At 32.9% G+C, this 13,709-nt stretch overlaps 1 protein-coding gene across 2 annotated transcripts in view; it reads left to right on the top strand.

Moving 5' to 3' along the window:
• The window catches only part of LOC129941415 (serine-rich adhesin for platelets), a 184,068-nt gene that overhangs the window by 104,299 nt on the left and 66,060 nt on the right, over positions 1-13,709 (top strand). For both annotated transcript variants that reach the window (XM_056050037.1, XM_056050036.1), the window contains exon 2: positions 8,727-9,749. In XM_056050037.1, coding sequence (XP_055906012.1) covers positions 9,094-9,749 — 656 coding nt within the window. In that variant the 5' untranslated portion in view covers positions 8,727-9,093. The remainder of the gene's footprint in view (positions 1-8,726; positions 9,750-13,709) is intronic.

The raw sequence follows: 13,709 nt of genomic DNA, 5'->3' as shown, positions 1-13,709 counted from the left end.
ATTGAGATATTTTTTGTTTCTGTTTAATTATGAAAGAATTTTGATGAAATGCTTGTACTCGTTTATGAAATGCGTGACATAGTTTTACAAAAGCATATAATAAAAACAGTGAAAATTATGTAACGTGACGTAACTTACGCAAACTGACAGATTTTTTTTTCTAATTAGACGTTAGTTGGTTTTGTCGTTTAATTTTGAAACGTGACTTTATTGATTGCTTTTTATTGTAGTTTTATGTATGTAAGTACGTAATAATTTTCGTTATTGTTGTTCATTTATTCATTGTTCTATTCATATACTTATCAAAAACAGAAGGACTACATATACAGAGATTGAAAAAGAAGAAAAAAATGTTACATTTTAATAATGAAAAACTTCAGAACAAAGAGTTCTTGAATGATGCTATGTACAAAGCTGATGATGATGTACATTTTTGAACATGCAGCAAAGTAATGTGACAAAGTGTCAAATTTATCATGATTAATGAAAAATATGAATGTAGATAGGTAAATAAATATATTATATGTGAGGAAGTACAAAAATAAAAAGTCAACCAAAAATAAAATAGCGCAAATTGTATCGGGATTTATTTGAAGATTTTTGTATTCGTTCTTAGTGTAAATCAATAGAAAAATGTCCTGAAACCAACAAACATAATCTTCTGCTGTGGTAAAAAAGGATATACCATTTTTATAGGATGTTCAAAATTTAGTTTGAACGGTAAAAATATAAATAGCGGGTCATCCATTTAGCAGTTTCAAAAGTATTGGGCTGGAATTCGACATACTAATTTTTTAAATCAATATTTTTTAGTTAAAAGTCTGACATTTTTAAAAATGGATCGTTTAACTTTCGCATACTCCATACAAATTGTTAAAACCTTCTACAAAAATTCTTCCACAGGCACACACTGTGCTTAAGGAGAGTGCAACTGGCAAAATTATGAAAAAAATTGACGACAGTGGATTTGTTTCGAATATTGTAAGGCCTGTGCATAATCTGCTGTGAGTGAAAGAATTATTCCTTCGTTCTGAGGAATTAGGACTGTCTTGCGCCATACTAAGGCGTATTTTGCATTTGCCTCTTCACTTGCATTCATATAAAATCCAGCTCACATAACAATTGAAGCCATCTGACCATTCACAACGTCGCGTCGTTGATAAGTCGAATGGGTGCTTGAACAACAAGCGTTGGACGGTGATTTTTCTTCAGCGACGAAGCATTTCTCATTCGATGGGTATGTTAATAAACAAAATTGTCATACTTGGGGTTCTGAGAATCCTTAAGTTATTAAAGATAGGCCATTACATCCACAAAAAGTCATTGTTTGGTGACCTCATTGGTCCGGAGGTGTGATTGGACCTGATTTCTTCGAAACCGACGGTGGAACGACTGTCACCGTCAATTTGGAGCGTTATATAGTCATATGATAACCGACTTTTTTTGCCTGCTATTGAAGAATTCGACTTTGAGAATATGTTTTTTCAACAAGACAGTGCCACATGCCACATGCAACACAAATCTAGCGAATATGGCTTTATTGCACTTTTTTTAATAATAAGCACACACTCAAGGGAATTTTACTACCCTTATTATGCAGATGCAGAGTGTCAGCACTAAGAAGCGGAGAGAGTGATTAAAACTAGAAGTCGGTGCACATTGGTTTTGAATTACTGAATATTGCAATGACTAGGAAAAACAGAGTGTGGTAAGGCATTCCACATTCGCGTAGGACGCTTAAAGAACGAACAGTACGGGTGCGAAAAAAGATTGGTCCCATAGAATCACTTACTCGCTCAAGTACAGGCGAAGTCATAACACTCACTGGCAGCGTAGAACTGGCGGTAGACTGCCTAACAAAGAGATTAGCTTTCTTTAAGGAGCTAACAAAAAGAGTGTCATTGATAACGAGCGTAGGAACCGAAGAGACAATTCCTGGCCGCGTAATTTCTCGTCATTGCGATATCAACTGGTCACCAAGATCATGCGATTTGAAACCGCTGGACTTTTTTTTTGTGCGGCTATGAAAAAGCTTGTGACAATGCAGATAAACCTTTAATTCTTACTTACACTTAAAAACCAACATTCGTCAAGTTATGGCTAAGCAACAGTCTAATTTGTGTCAAAAGTAGTCGAAAAATGCTTCAAAAGAATCGATGCTCGCAACAATTCGCGTATTGGTCATTTAAATTTTGCAGTATTTCACACATAATTTCAACGTTTAAACTTTATAATGAAAAAGAAACGTAAAAAAAGAAAAATCATATGTGTTTTATTTACGTTTACTTTTGAAACCCCAAAATGGATAACCCTGTAAAATTTAAAAACAATGCTTACGTTCTGAATAAATTTTCCCTTATAAACCACCTGTTGCAAAAAAAATTGTCCTAACATTAGATGTATTCGTGTAATTTGACGTTTCATGTTTTAATCTTTCAAATTTCAAGTCAATTTAAAAAAAAATCTTTGTTTTACTCCATTCGAAATTACTATACGTTGTAGCTTTCCATAGCATTCTTTGGTGCTCAGTTTACGAGTACTTACTATACTTACTTAAGATGATGCTATAGTAATTTGTGAACTATGGCCTCACCCAACAAACGACTCCATCTAACTCTACCCTTAGCTAGATGTCTCCAGTTTCGAGTTCAGTGTTGTAGGTCCCCATTTTTGCCATTGACACCACGCTGAGTTCTTCCGAACATGTCAATGTCTTCAGCATATGCCAGTTATTGGACAAACTTTTGAACGAAAATGCCTCTAGTTTTGACGTGGGAGCTCTGCACCATTCTCTTAAAGATGATGTTAAAGAAACGGCATGACAGCGCATCACCTTCTTTAAAACCTTTTTTCGACAACGTTTTTATTGATTCGGTTTGATTACAACCTTAAACATGCACAGTAGAAATATCTTACTTGAAATTTGTATGTTATTGGCTTTCAAAAGACATTTTAATTCTTACTTACCACTGTTAGAACTAAAAGATCCTAAATTAACTCAGAATTGATTAAAACAAAATTGCTTCAAAGTTTAACTTTAAAAAATAAAATTCTAAGTAATGTGTTATTCTCATTGTAGTTAATTTTTCCAACATTTTCAGCAAAACCAAGCTAAAACTTTAGCATTGAACCATTAAAGCTAGTTCGAGCGATCCAGTCATGCGTTTTATTTTGTTCCTTCAACCAAATGAGAACAAAACAGGTACCCATGTACGAGTAGGTAAAAAAAGAACAAACCTCATCATCCCAACACAAAAGAATTCTTTCCACCTTTTTGGGTAATTTTTTATTTGTATTCTGACACTGGGGGTGGGCCTCCGCCCAACCACATCCTTGCTAACTTTTTTTTCCATTCAGGTGTGAATGTGGTGTTTAGGTAGAAAGTAGGTATATGATTTCAAAGTCAAAAATTGAATACAAAAAGGATATCGTATGGACTTCCCTCAATGATGACTTTGAAAAGTTTTTTCTCGTTTTTTTGTTTTCATTTCAAACTTTTTCAAGGAATTCATTCATAAATTTGTGCCTTCCTGGCGATGGGGAGGGCAATTTTTTTTTTTGAATTCATTATTTTTGTTCCTTGTGGTGGTTTTTGATATTCTACTGCGGATTTGGAGCAGAAAGGGAGAAAAATAAGGCGTTGGGCCGAATAAATTTCCAATACGATCAATAAAGTGTGAAATAGGTTTTCAATTTTTGCTTTTTCTGTGTTTTTCTTTTAACTTCTTTTTCTGACAGAAAGTTTCGAACATAAAAAAGACCGACAGATGTTACGTGGTGGATGTGTTTAGATTGGCGAAAGAAATCCTATTGATACGATGCGATGGAAGAAAAAACATCCTTTCTATAAACGGAATGAAGGCTTTTTTTTGGAATTTTAAGTGAAATGGAGTTTATTATTTTTTTAGCTTGGCTCAGTTTATCTATTACTTTTTTTTGCATTGAATGTTTGGATTTATTAAGGATTTTTTGTGTTGTTGCTTGCTACGAGTTGAGTATTGTTAGCTGCTTTTTGACTTAAATTCAAAGATTCAATTAAATTTTTAGAATGTTAATGTACGACGTATGTACATAAAGAATGTACTTTGAATAAAGTATTATAAGGGTTTTTATTTTAGGGCGGTTTGAATTTTTTAATTTCTCTCCTATAACTTATGCAGCAATTTAATTTTTCTACAAGTTTCGCTAAGCTTGTATATGCTTATTTGACTAATAGGAAACAACCAGTTCAAATTGGTGACTGTTTGTCCAGTCACCCTACTTCGTCGGGTGTTCCTCAAGGGTCGGTATTGGGTCGTCTACTATTCTGTATCTATGTCAATGAGCTTCCAAATTTGATCAAAAACTGTTTTTGTCATCTGTATGCCGACGACTTTCAACTTTACTTCAGTTGTCATCTTATACTCAGTTAGCATTGTGCTTCTAATATCAATGAAGACCTTGACAAAATTTCAAACTGGTCTAACTTAAATGGTCTTGAACCCTAAAACTCAATTTTATTAAGTAATGTATCCATTGAATTTGTAGAAACTGCTAAAAATCTCGGCTTTAACTTAAACCGCTCTCTAAAATTTGACAACCATATCAATGCAATTATAGGCAAAATGTTTGGTGTCCTACGTGCTTTATAGGTGACCAAGTACTTTACACCAATAAACACATGCATGTTGCTTTGTCAAGACTTTGTTAATACTAATTTTAATATATGGTTGTGAATTAAATTGCAATTGTAGGTTTGATAGTAAACGTAAACTTAATGTTGCTTTTGAAATTATTGTTCGCTATGTTTTCGGCCAACAAAGATATGACAGTGTATCCAATGTTGCTACCCTGCTGCTAGATATGTCCTTTGATTCCCTTAAATTCCATAATTTGTTGGTATTTTCTGATGAATTGCTAATACACCAACCACAATACTGTGTTGACAAAATTAATTTCCCTTCCTCTAAAAGTTCTCATGAACGTTAAACCTTAATGGACTAGTTTTTGCAGATTTAGCCCTGAGTGACTATTTCTTGATCCTTAACTTGAAGATCTAGCTTGGCGAAAAGTGATTTGACTTCAAAACCGAAATAATCTCACAAACCAATGACTATTTTGATGACCTCGACCAATGATATTTTCGGAAGAGGTACACACATTGGAGGAACGTTGGATTAAGAGTTGAGAACTCAAATGAATGTTTAATTTTGAAAAATGAAATTACTCTCTTTAAATTAAAAAGTAACGTATTAACGAGCCTCGTTCAAGGTCTGGGTTATTGTAGAGCACATTATGAGGATCTGTCTAGGTTTTTGTCAAAACCTCAAAAATTAATCTTCATTATGGCGGAAACCTGGATATTTTGTTTTGAAAATTGTATGGCAGTGTAAACTGTAGTGTAATAAAAAGTAAACAAAACACACATATATATGTACATATGCACGAGTAGGTATTACATTCTTATGATTATGACTTGGATATACATCGTTTTATTTTCCAAGGAGTATTATGGGTTATTGGTTATAATATATCTCAACTATGTATACACTTTACACTGATAAATCATTTTCAGTACAATTTTGTATCAAGGATTCAAGTATTCTTCGTTTCGTTATTTATGCGATTAAATGCAAAGCTCTTGAATAAATAATTTCAAACTTAGAGAAGAACTTAGTGCGTGGTTATAGGATTTTATATGTAAATCTTATGATAAGGACAACTTCCACTTCAAGTTTATGTAGTAATTTCAAAGCCTTTACCCATAAAACTTATGCCAGTAAGTAAGTCCTTGAAACTAAAAGTAAAATGTTTCACTTCTCGTGTATATGATGCCACAACCACTTATTATTAAAAAAGAGCAACAGTTAATTAACTCCCAAAGGAACTCGTCCCACAAATTACTTTTTTTTTTAAATAAAAGTATACCTCTGAGGATCTGTTAAGTTGCAGTTTCCATTCGTATACGCCACATTGATAATAATAAGACCGTTGAAAGCAATTTATAATAATTTACCATCAGAAGTGGGACTATACAAGTAGCTCTACGAAAGCTTGCTCCCACATACACGAACGCTAAAAGCATTAAAATTTCAAAAGGAAACTCAAAATGAGCATTTGTTTGTGTATAGACGCAAGTGCATATGTATATGTATCTGAATGTCGACGTATAATATGAAAATGTAGCTCATCACACGTGCACTAGTTTGAAGGAAACTTCAATTCAACAATCTCATATTAAACATCAGCATCTCCAACTTATAAGGTTCGCTCGTCATTAAAATCATCCAAATGATTGAAGTTGCTACCATTTTAAGTTAATAGTCTTTCATGTAGCTATAAGGTACTTGGTTATAACCAGTGGTGTCCTGATGGAGTGAAGGGTTGTCTTTGAAAACCGAAACAAAAAAGTTGAGTGTTTGGTATTTGAAATTTTTTTAAAAACATGGTCTAAAATTTGAACTCAAGTCATTTAAAATTTTGAATACATACACTAAGAATTTTTAAGAACAGAATAATTCCGAAAGTCAAGAATATATTTGGCTTTTAATGTTTCCGACTAAGAAAATTTGGATACGAAAATAAAATTATCATTTGATCAGAATCAGAATCAATCAACAAATGTTGTGAAGTTTTAAGAAAAATTGATGTTTCTGACAGGAGACTGAAATTTTTCGTTCGGTCGTTTCGGGAAAAAAAGTCCAAACAAACCAGTTGCAAATATTTTCGATTTGTAAGATTGCGATAGCATTTGAAATAGTTTAGTATAATTTTTACTGCATATTTGTCAATCCATAAACTGTCAAACGTCTACAAATTCCGACTTGCCTCATTGAAGGAGTTCACATTTAAAAATAGAAAGGATGAGACGAGGCTAGCAATGAAACAACAAACGGGAAAAAAAGAGGATAAGACTCGAAACGAGTCTAAAATTTTTAGATTTTTACGAGACCAAGAAAAGTCTAGAAAAACTGAAAAATATTTTTTTTTGTAGACTATGCGAATTGTATTTTTTTATTTAATTTATGCCTTAGTTTTAAAAAAAAACTTACCTTTGCATTATAATAAAAATGTGAAATAATGGGAAATTAATATTTCGAAAGAAATGGTTTGTGTATTTGCATGACCTTATTGACTGCACAAACCATAAATGATATGTTAGTTTCCCAATATTTGTTGGGATAAGTTTTTCTTATGTTATGAAAGGTTTTCGGATGAGCTAAATCAGGAAAGGAGGGAGGTGTATACGCATACCATACATCAAGGACACCTCATTCCGGAACCAACAACTCATCCCAAGAAGAATCTAACGCTGGTAATTCAAATTGTTTCAAAATGTTTCGTCAACGTGGATGAGTTCTAGCAGATTTTTTTTAAATTGCGTTGGTATTATGATGATTTTTACTGATGTCTATGTTCAGATTTCTTTAGCCCAAAACTGAATTATTTAAGCGAATATGAATTTGGTCAGAGTGGAATAAATGATATGTAGGAAAATGGCAAAAATGGCAAGGGCTTGCCAAAAATTAATAACACTCTTAATTATTGTATATAAAGCAAGGACAATATTGAGAAATACAATAGCAAGCTTGAGACATATAAACAGTTTTAAACTTTGAAGCAAAATTTAGTTGCGGTAATTTTAAAAATTATATTTTTCTACTTAAAGTTTAAAAAAAAACCTTTTTCAAAATCATGAGCCTTCACTGCTAATGCTTCTCAAGAGCTACGACGACGCACGACAACAACGTGCTTTCAGTCTGCATAGCTCTTTTTGAATAGAAGACACGAATATAATACACAGATATATAGTTGTATGTATGTTTGTATTATATTTTCTCTTTAGGTACATATATTTGAAGGTACTTGCATTCGCAGGACAAGGACAAGGTGGCATCAGGATATTTAACTCTGCAAGAAGTCTCTCATATCCTCTTTCACAGTACCTATGTACTTTCAGAAATGCAAAGTGAATTCCATTTTCCAACACACAAACTAAAAATGGCGATGCATTGCGCTAGCTAGCATAAGAACTATCATCAGTGAAGCTTTAGTTTTGGTTGATTGTTGTTGTTGTACTCGCATCACCTATTATACAAATGCATACGTATAGATAGTGTAATCCTTATAGAATAAGTAATTATTATGGGATTTAGTCATTTAGCTAAAATGAATGGAAGCAGGTTAACCATCAGTTATGTGGGAAATGCATTCATTTGTAAATATGTATATTCAACACTGATTCAGGGGTTAACCTAAATTGGCATGCTGTTGATCCCTTTTACTTTCACCTCACAAAATATTCATAGATACATGTAATTATGAAGAGTAAATCCTGTCATGTTAAAGTTGTGCGAAATACATACGAGTATATTTACATATACATTTGTGCAGAATTATCATTTCGTGGAATTCGAAAATTGATATTTCATGTGGAAATAGGTTTTCTAACTCTTCTTGTCTATAAATATGATTCTGTGTTGTTATTTTTGTTTAAACATTTCGACCTAAACTAGCACTTAACATAAAGTATCAAAATTGCAGAGTAGAATCAATGATTTGTGTCCCTATATAAAACGAATATCAAAAATGGTTTTGAAACAAGCCATAGAAGTATTGTATCTGTAAGCATCATCTGTCAGTGCCACTTCATTTATTGATATCATTTTTAACTATCTCTCTCTCTTAATTAGTAAATAAAACAAGTTAACTTAAAAACATCTTTCATTTCAATTATCTCTTTCCAGATCAGTGACTATCAAAACTCATGAACTGACGCATTCATTATTATTATATCAAAGGGAAAATACAAACAAAAATGCTAACCATCCATGAACATCGACATCAATCGACGACAACGTGACTTCAAGGCTCTGCTCCAGTTGCCTGTCTTCGTCCTTTTTGGTTTTCGTTTTAGTTAAATCGACAAATTCACGGTCTATCGCAGTTGCTTCAAAATCAAGGTATCCAGTATACTGTGTTACCTGCTGTCTGAAGGCTGCTGACTGTCATCAAGGAGTTTTGAACACACACCGCCTGCCCTTCGCTCACTGAACTGCACCTTAGTCACTTTCTCTCTCAGAATTCGAATCCTTTGAAATTTTGTCCCACAAAATGTCCATTGTTCATCCAAAAAGTCAATGGCAATGGCTGCTGCTCTTGTTGCTGTCATTTGTTCTTGTCCAAGCATTCGAAACGCCAAGAGAGACACAATGCGAACATGACAGCATTCCAGATTTAATTAAGTCAAGTCCGGTGATCCTGAAAGCGCTCGGTGCACGAATATTCACCGATTACGAAAGCTATCCTTTCCAGGATGATATTGAAATCACCGAAGAGCTCATATTGAAGGCTCAGCAACAAAGGGATGTGCCGTCATCCTCGTCCTCGTCTGCTTCCTCGTCATCGTCGATGACAGCAGCTTCGGTGCTAGCAGCGGCAGCAGCTAGCAGAAGGAGTACTTCTGCCAGTGAAAGGATCGATGATGGCGGTGGCGGTAGAAGTAGTAATTGGAGGGCGAACAGTGGCGGCAATCATCTGGACGATGATAACGAAGATGACGATGTGTCCTTATCGGAGGACTCTGTGCTGACAGGAACAACTTTCGACGGCAGTCAATGGGCTACGGTTGGAGGTGGAAACAGTGAGTTGACATCGACACTAATCACATTAACGCCCGTGACTATATACAAGGGAGCGTCAGCATTGAAAATCACCCAACAACCCGATGGAATGAGCGGCGCTGGAAAATCGTCTTATCAATATGAAGAGTGAGTTTTTGAATTTAATATTTTAAATAGAGAGATACCTCTGTCAGTGGAAAATGACTGACAGTAGGGTGAACAAGAAAATTGAAAGGAAAACATTATAAATCATTAAGTGCTTTTGGCAGTCATGTTTATTTTCATAAAACAACTACTTATATTACACTGACTTAAATAAGGGATTAAAATCATTTTATGAATCTGTGTTTAAGATATTAACTTCCCCTTGGATTTTAATCGTAATTTTACAATCGGTCCAATTTGTGAAACGGAACATTTTTAGATGTTTTTAAATCCCTAGAATGCGAATCCATGGTTTGTGTGAATAGTAATATATTCGTATGCGTAATTATCAATTTCGCTTGTCCCAAATAGGTTGCAACTCAAAAATGCCACTGGCTTCAATTAAATTTAATTATACACTTTATGACGTCACCATGTATACATTGGTACCTATTAAAAATATTCAAATGGTAGTTTTGGAGAGTTGGAATTGAAATACTGTATGGGTCATAATACGATATCGAAAATATTGTATGTCAAAATTTTGTGTCACATAATTCTGTATAGTCAAAATTCTGTACGACAAAATTCCGTATTATAAGATTCTGGTTCATCTTAATTCTGTATTTAAAAATTCTGACTATTTTTTGGGAAAAATGTGTACTTTTTGCTATTTTTGTGGGCCTATTTATTGTATGTTGAAGCATATAATTTTTCAAACTAAATATTATTGAAAAAATGGTTTTCATAGTTTTTATCATCTTCTATTTGACTGTTTATTGAAGTATTATTCAATATTTTTTTGAAAAAGGCAGCTTTTGCATATTTTTCTGTGGAGATATATTCGAGAAGTTAAATCAAAATAATATACTCATTTTAGTGCGATTTAAATTTTTTTCCTAAACACTGTTTTTAAATGATACCAAATATTATAAACAATATTTATATGAAATGAGACCGTTTTGAAGTCAGTATTTTTGTATCAATGTCAATTAGATTTTTCTAAAAAATTACCAGATGTGAAGTGATGCCAAAAAAATAAAATTATCGTTTTCTTTTATAAATCAAAAAAACTGAAACACAATAACTGTCACCTCGAATATTTTATGAGCAAAAAAGGAAATAAAATAACTTCATACAACGAAGAATAACGATTTGGAAATCTAGCAAAATTTTAGGAATGATCGAAGTGCCAGTTTGTTGGAAAAAATTGATTTTTGACTCAAATAACTTTTCAAAAATTTAAGATATTGGCCTTAAACTAATGTCATCTTATAGAAAATATTGTTTTTGACACTCAGTAAAGTTTTTATAATAATCCTATGCTCGGATTTTAAAATAGTAGGTACACAAAATTGGTAAAAATTAATGTTCGATACCTCGTGAATATATGGTGGAATTGATTTCAAAATGGTATCGTTCTGTGTTAAATTTTCTTAGAAAAATCCAAACTGTTACTAAAATTGGTAAAAATTGGTTCTTGACTAAATATCTCTTTAATTAAAATAGATTTTGAAATCGAGCTATTTCATCATACTCAAAATATTGCTGATAATTTTTAGTAAGTTTTTAACATTAAAAATTACACTACACACCTACAAAAACAACAAAAAACTGATAAGTTCTGGTTTTCGGCTAAAGTTTGGGAGAAGGAAGAAAATTATTTATCTCACACAAAATTTTGTTATAAATATTTTGTAAGAGTTTTAAGCAGAACAAGTAGTACCCGTAGCAATATGGCTCGATCACAGCCTGTGGCATCTAAAGTTTTTTTTTCAGGGGCACTGCCTGTTGCCAGTAATTGAACAATTCGTCAAAATTAATTCTTGTCATGAAAAGTGCTTTCTCAAATAAGGAATTCAAATTCGGCTTAAAACTTTACGTCCCTTTCATCACCGACAACATTACTCGCACATAGGAATGATTGAGAGTTGTGGTTAACTAGGCCCTAGTTCTCGCCACCTAATTTATTTTTTTTATTTAAGCAAAACAAGTCGACAAGTGGAATGGGAAGTTATCAGTGCGGATTGCATCCCACCATCTATTTATAGTTTATGTTTCTTATTTAGATATTTTTTCCAGTTTATAAAGTTGTTACCATTATTGGTTCGGGAAATATTTGAGGTTAACCGAATATTTCACTATTTTTTGGAAAATAAACCATTTACTCAATTGCTTTAAAAGTCTTTCTGCATCTTTTGATGTTAATATCTGTAAAACAAGATTGATTTGAAATCGATATCTCCTCTGGTTTTTGAGAGGACCACTATAAAGTTATCCCTAATGAGTCCATAAGTCATTAGGCATAACTTTTATTGCTGGCCATTACGTTCGAACATAAGAAAACACGTATACACACAGACACCTCCATAAAATCCTTTTATTTAGATTCTAGTGACCTCATTCTTTTTAAAGTTTTTTAAATTAAAATTTGGATTTTTATGAATAATATTATTTGCTAATTTTTAATGGGAAAATTTGAGTGTGAGTGCCACATGCCAGCCTCTTTTTTTCGAAAGTAAAATTTCTTAGTTTGAAAAGAAAAAGAAGAAAAGAACCGAACAGAACCACTCAACCGAATTTAATGAAAGTCTTAAATCAGCAACAAATAATTTAAAAACACGATTCAATTTCACAATAAATTTTCTCAAACTAAAACAACAATTTTTTTGTTTCGTGGTTTAAGCCAATAATCAAGAGCCGCACAATTATGGAAAACTTTAATAATTATATTTTTAATTTGAATCACAATCTCTTTTTTTTCAGATAAAATCTGCTATAAAAAAATAGATTCCTTAAAAAAATACTTAAGTTAGGCCTATTTAACTTCGATTGGAGACGCTTAAACTTTTTATTCATCCACTGCCATTCCTTTTTCACACGGAATTATTTTAATTTTTTCTTATCTTAAATTTATTTCTAAACGTTTAATTTTTGTATTCCTCCTCTCGTTTCATTTTGCAAACCTTTTATTCGCCATTACACAAATGAATAAATATAAAATCAGAAGTGGAATATATTTAACCACCAGTTGTAGAACTTTGTTCGTCATAAAATCTAACAAAAAAATGCAAAAATTTCCATCCAATGAAGAAAGTTTTGCCGTATAAAACGTGTCAAAAGTGCTATCTTGCTACTTCAATAAAAAATAAAGAGGGTGTATAGATACCTTCACGAAAATCCAACAAAAATTTATATGTACATCTATTTGCGCAAAGTACCACCAAAGGTAGTAAAAGCGAAAAGAGAAACCATCCAAAGATTCAACTCTCAACTCAACATCATATAAACTTATAACAACTTTTCAAGTAAAAAGTTTAAGCAAATAAAAGCAAAAAATCCAAGCTGAAAAACAAAATGAATAAATGACGAGAAGAAGACTTCGTGTATACCTTCGTCAAAAAATATCCATAATAATGAACTCTGATGGTATGTGTCTTTTATTTTTTCATTGGCGCCACCACCGCCATGCCACCGACACCGACATCATAAACGTCTTTCTCGAACTTCATATCAAGAATCCAATATTTTATTGACTATAAACCAGACCCATAACAGATGCCATCATCTTTATACGACCCATATTTGCTTTATCTTAACGACGTCATAATCAATTTCAACTCCGACTCCCCCAAATCCAAGACATCCTTGTGGCACTTCTTTAAGTCGACCGCCGCCGCCATTCCTTCAACTGCTAGTTGTGTAAAGACCATTCGAGTCAGAAACAAACAAACACAAAAAAACACCTGTGGAACGCATGTTGTATTACGTTCCATTATATGATCGTTAAGCTCTGTATATTACCATAACGTCCCCAGCTGACATTCCAAATAACAAAGGCAAACACAGACTTAATCTCCTATATGCCTCGGAATTTTATGTGTAACTATATGTAAATGTGTATTAGGACAAAGCTAAAGCCATGAGGATATACGATATACCCCGTTTACTGTTTTTGCTCGG

The sequence above is a fragment of the Eupeodes corollae genome, chromosome 1, assembly GCF_945859685.1.
Source record: "Eupeodes corollae chromosome 1, idEupCoro1.1, whole genome shotgun sequence".
NCBI lineage: Eukaryota > Metazoa > Arthropoda > Insecta > Diptera > Syrphidae > Eupeodes > Eupeodes corollae.
This window is presented reverse-complemented; position numbering and strand designations above follow the sequence as displayed.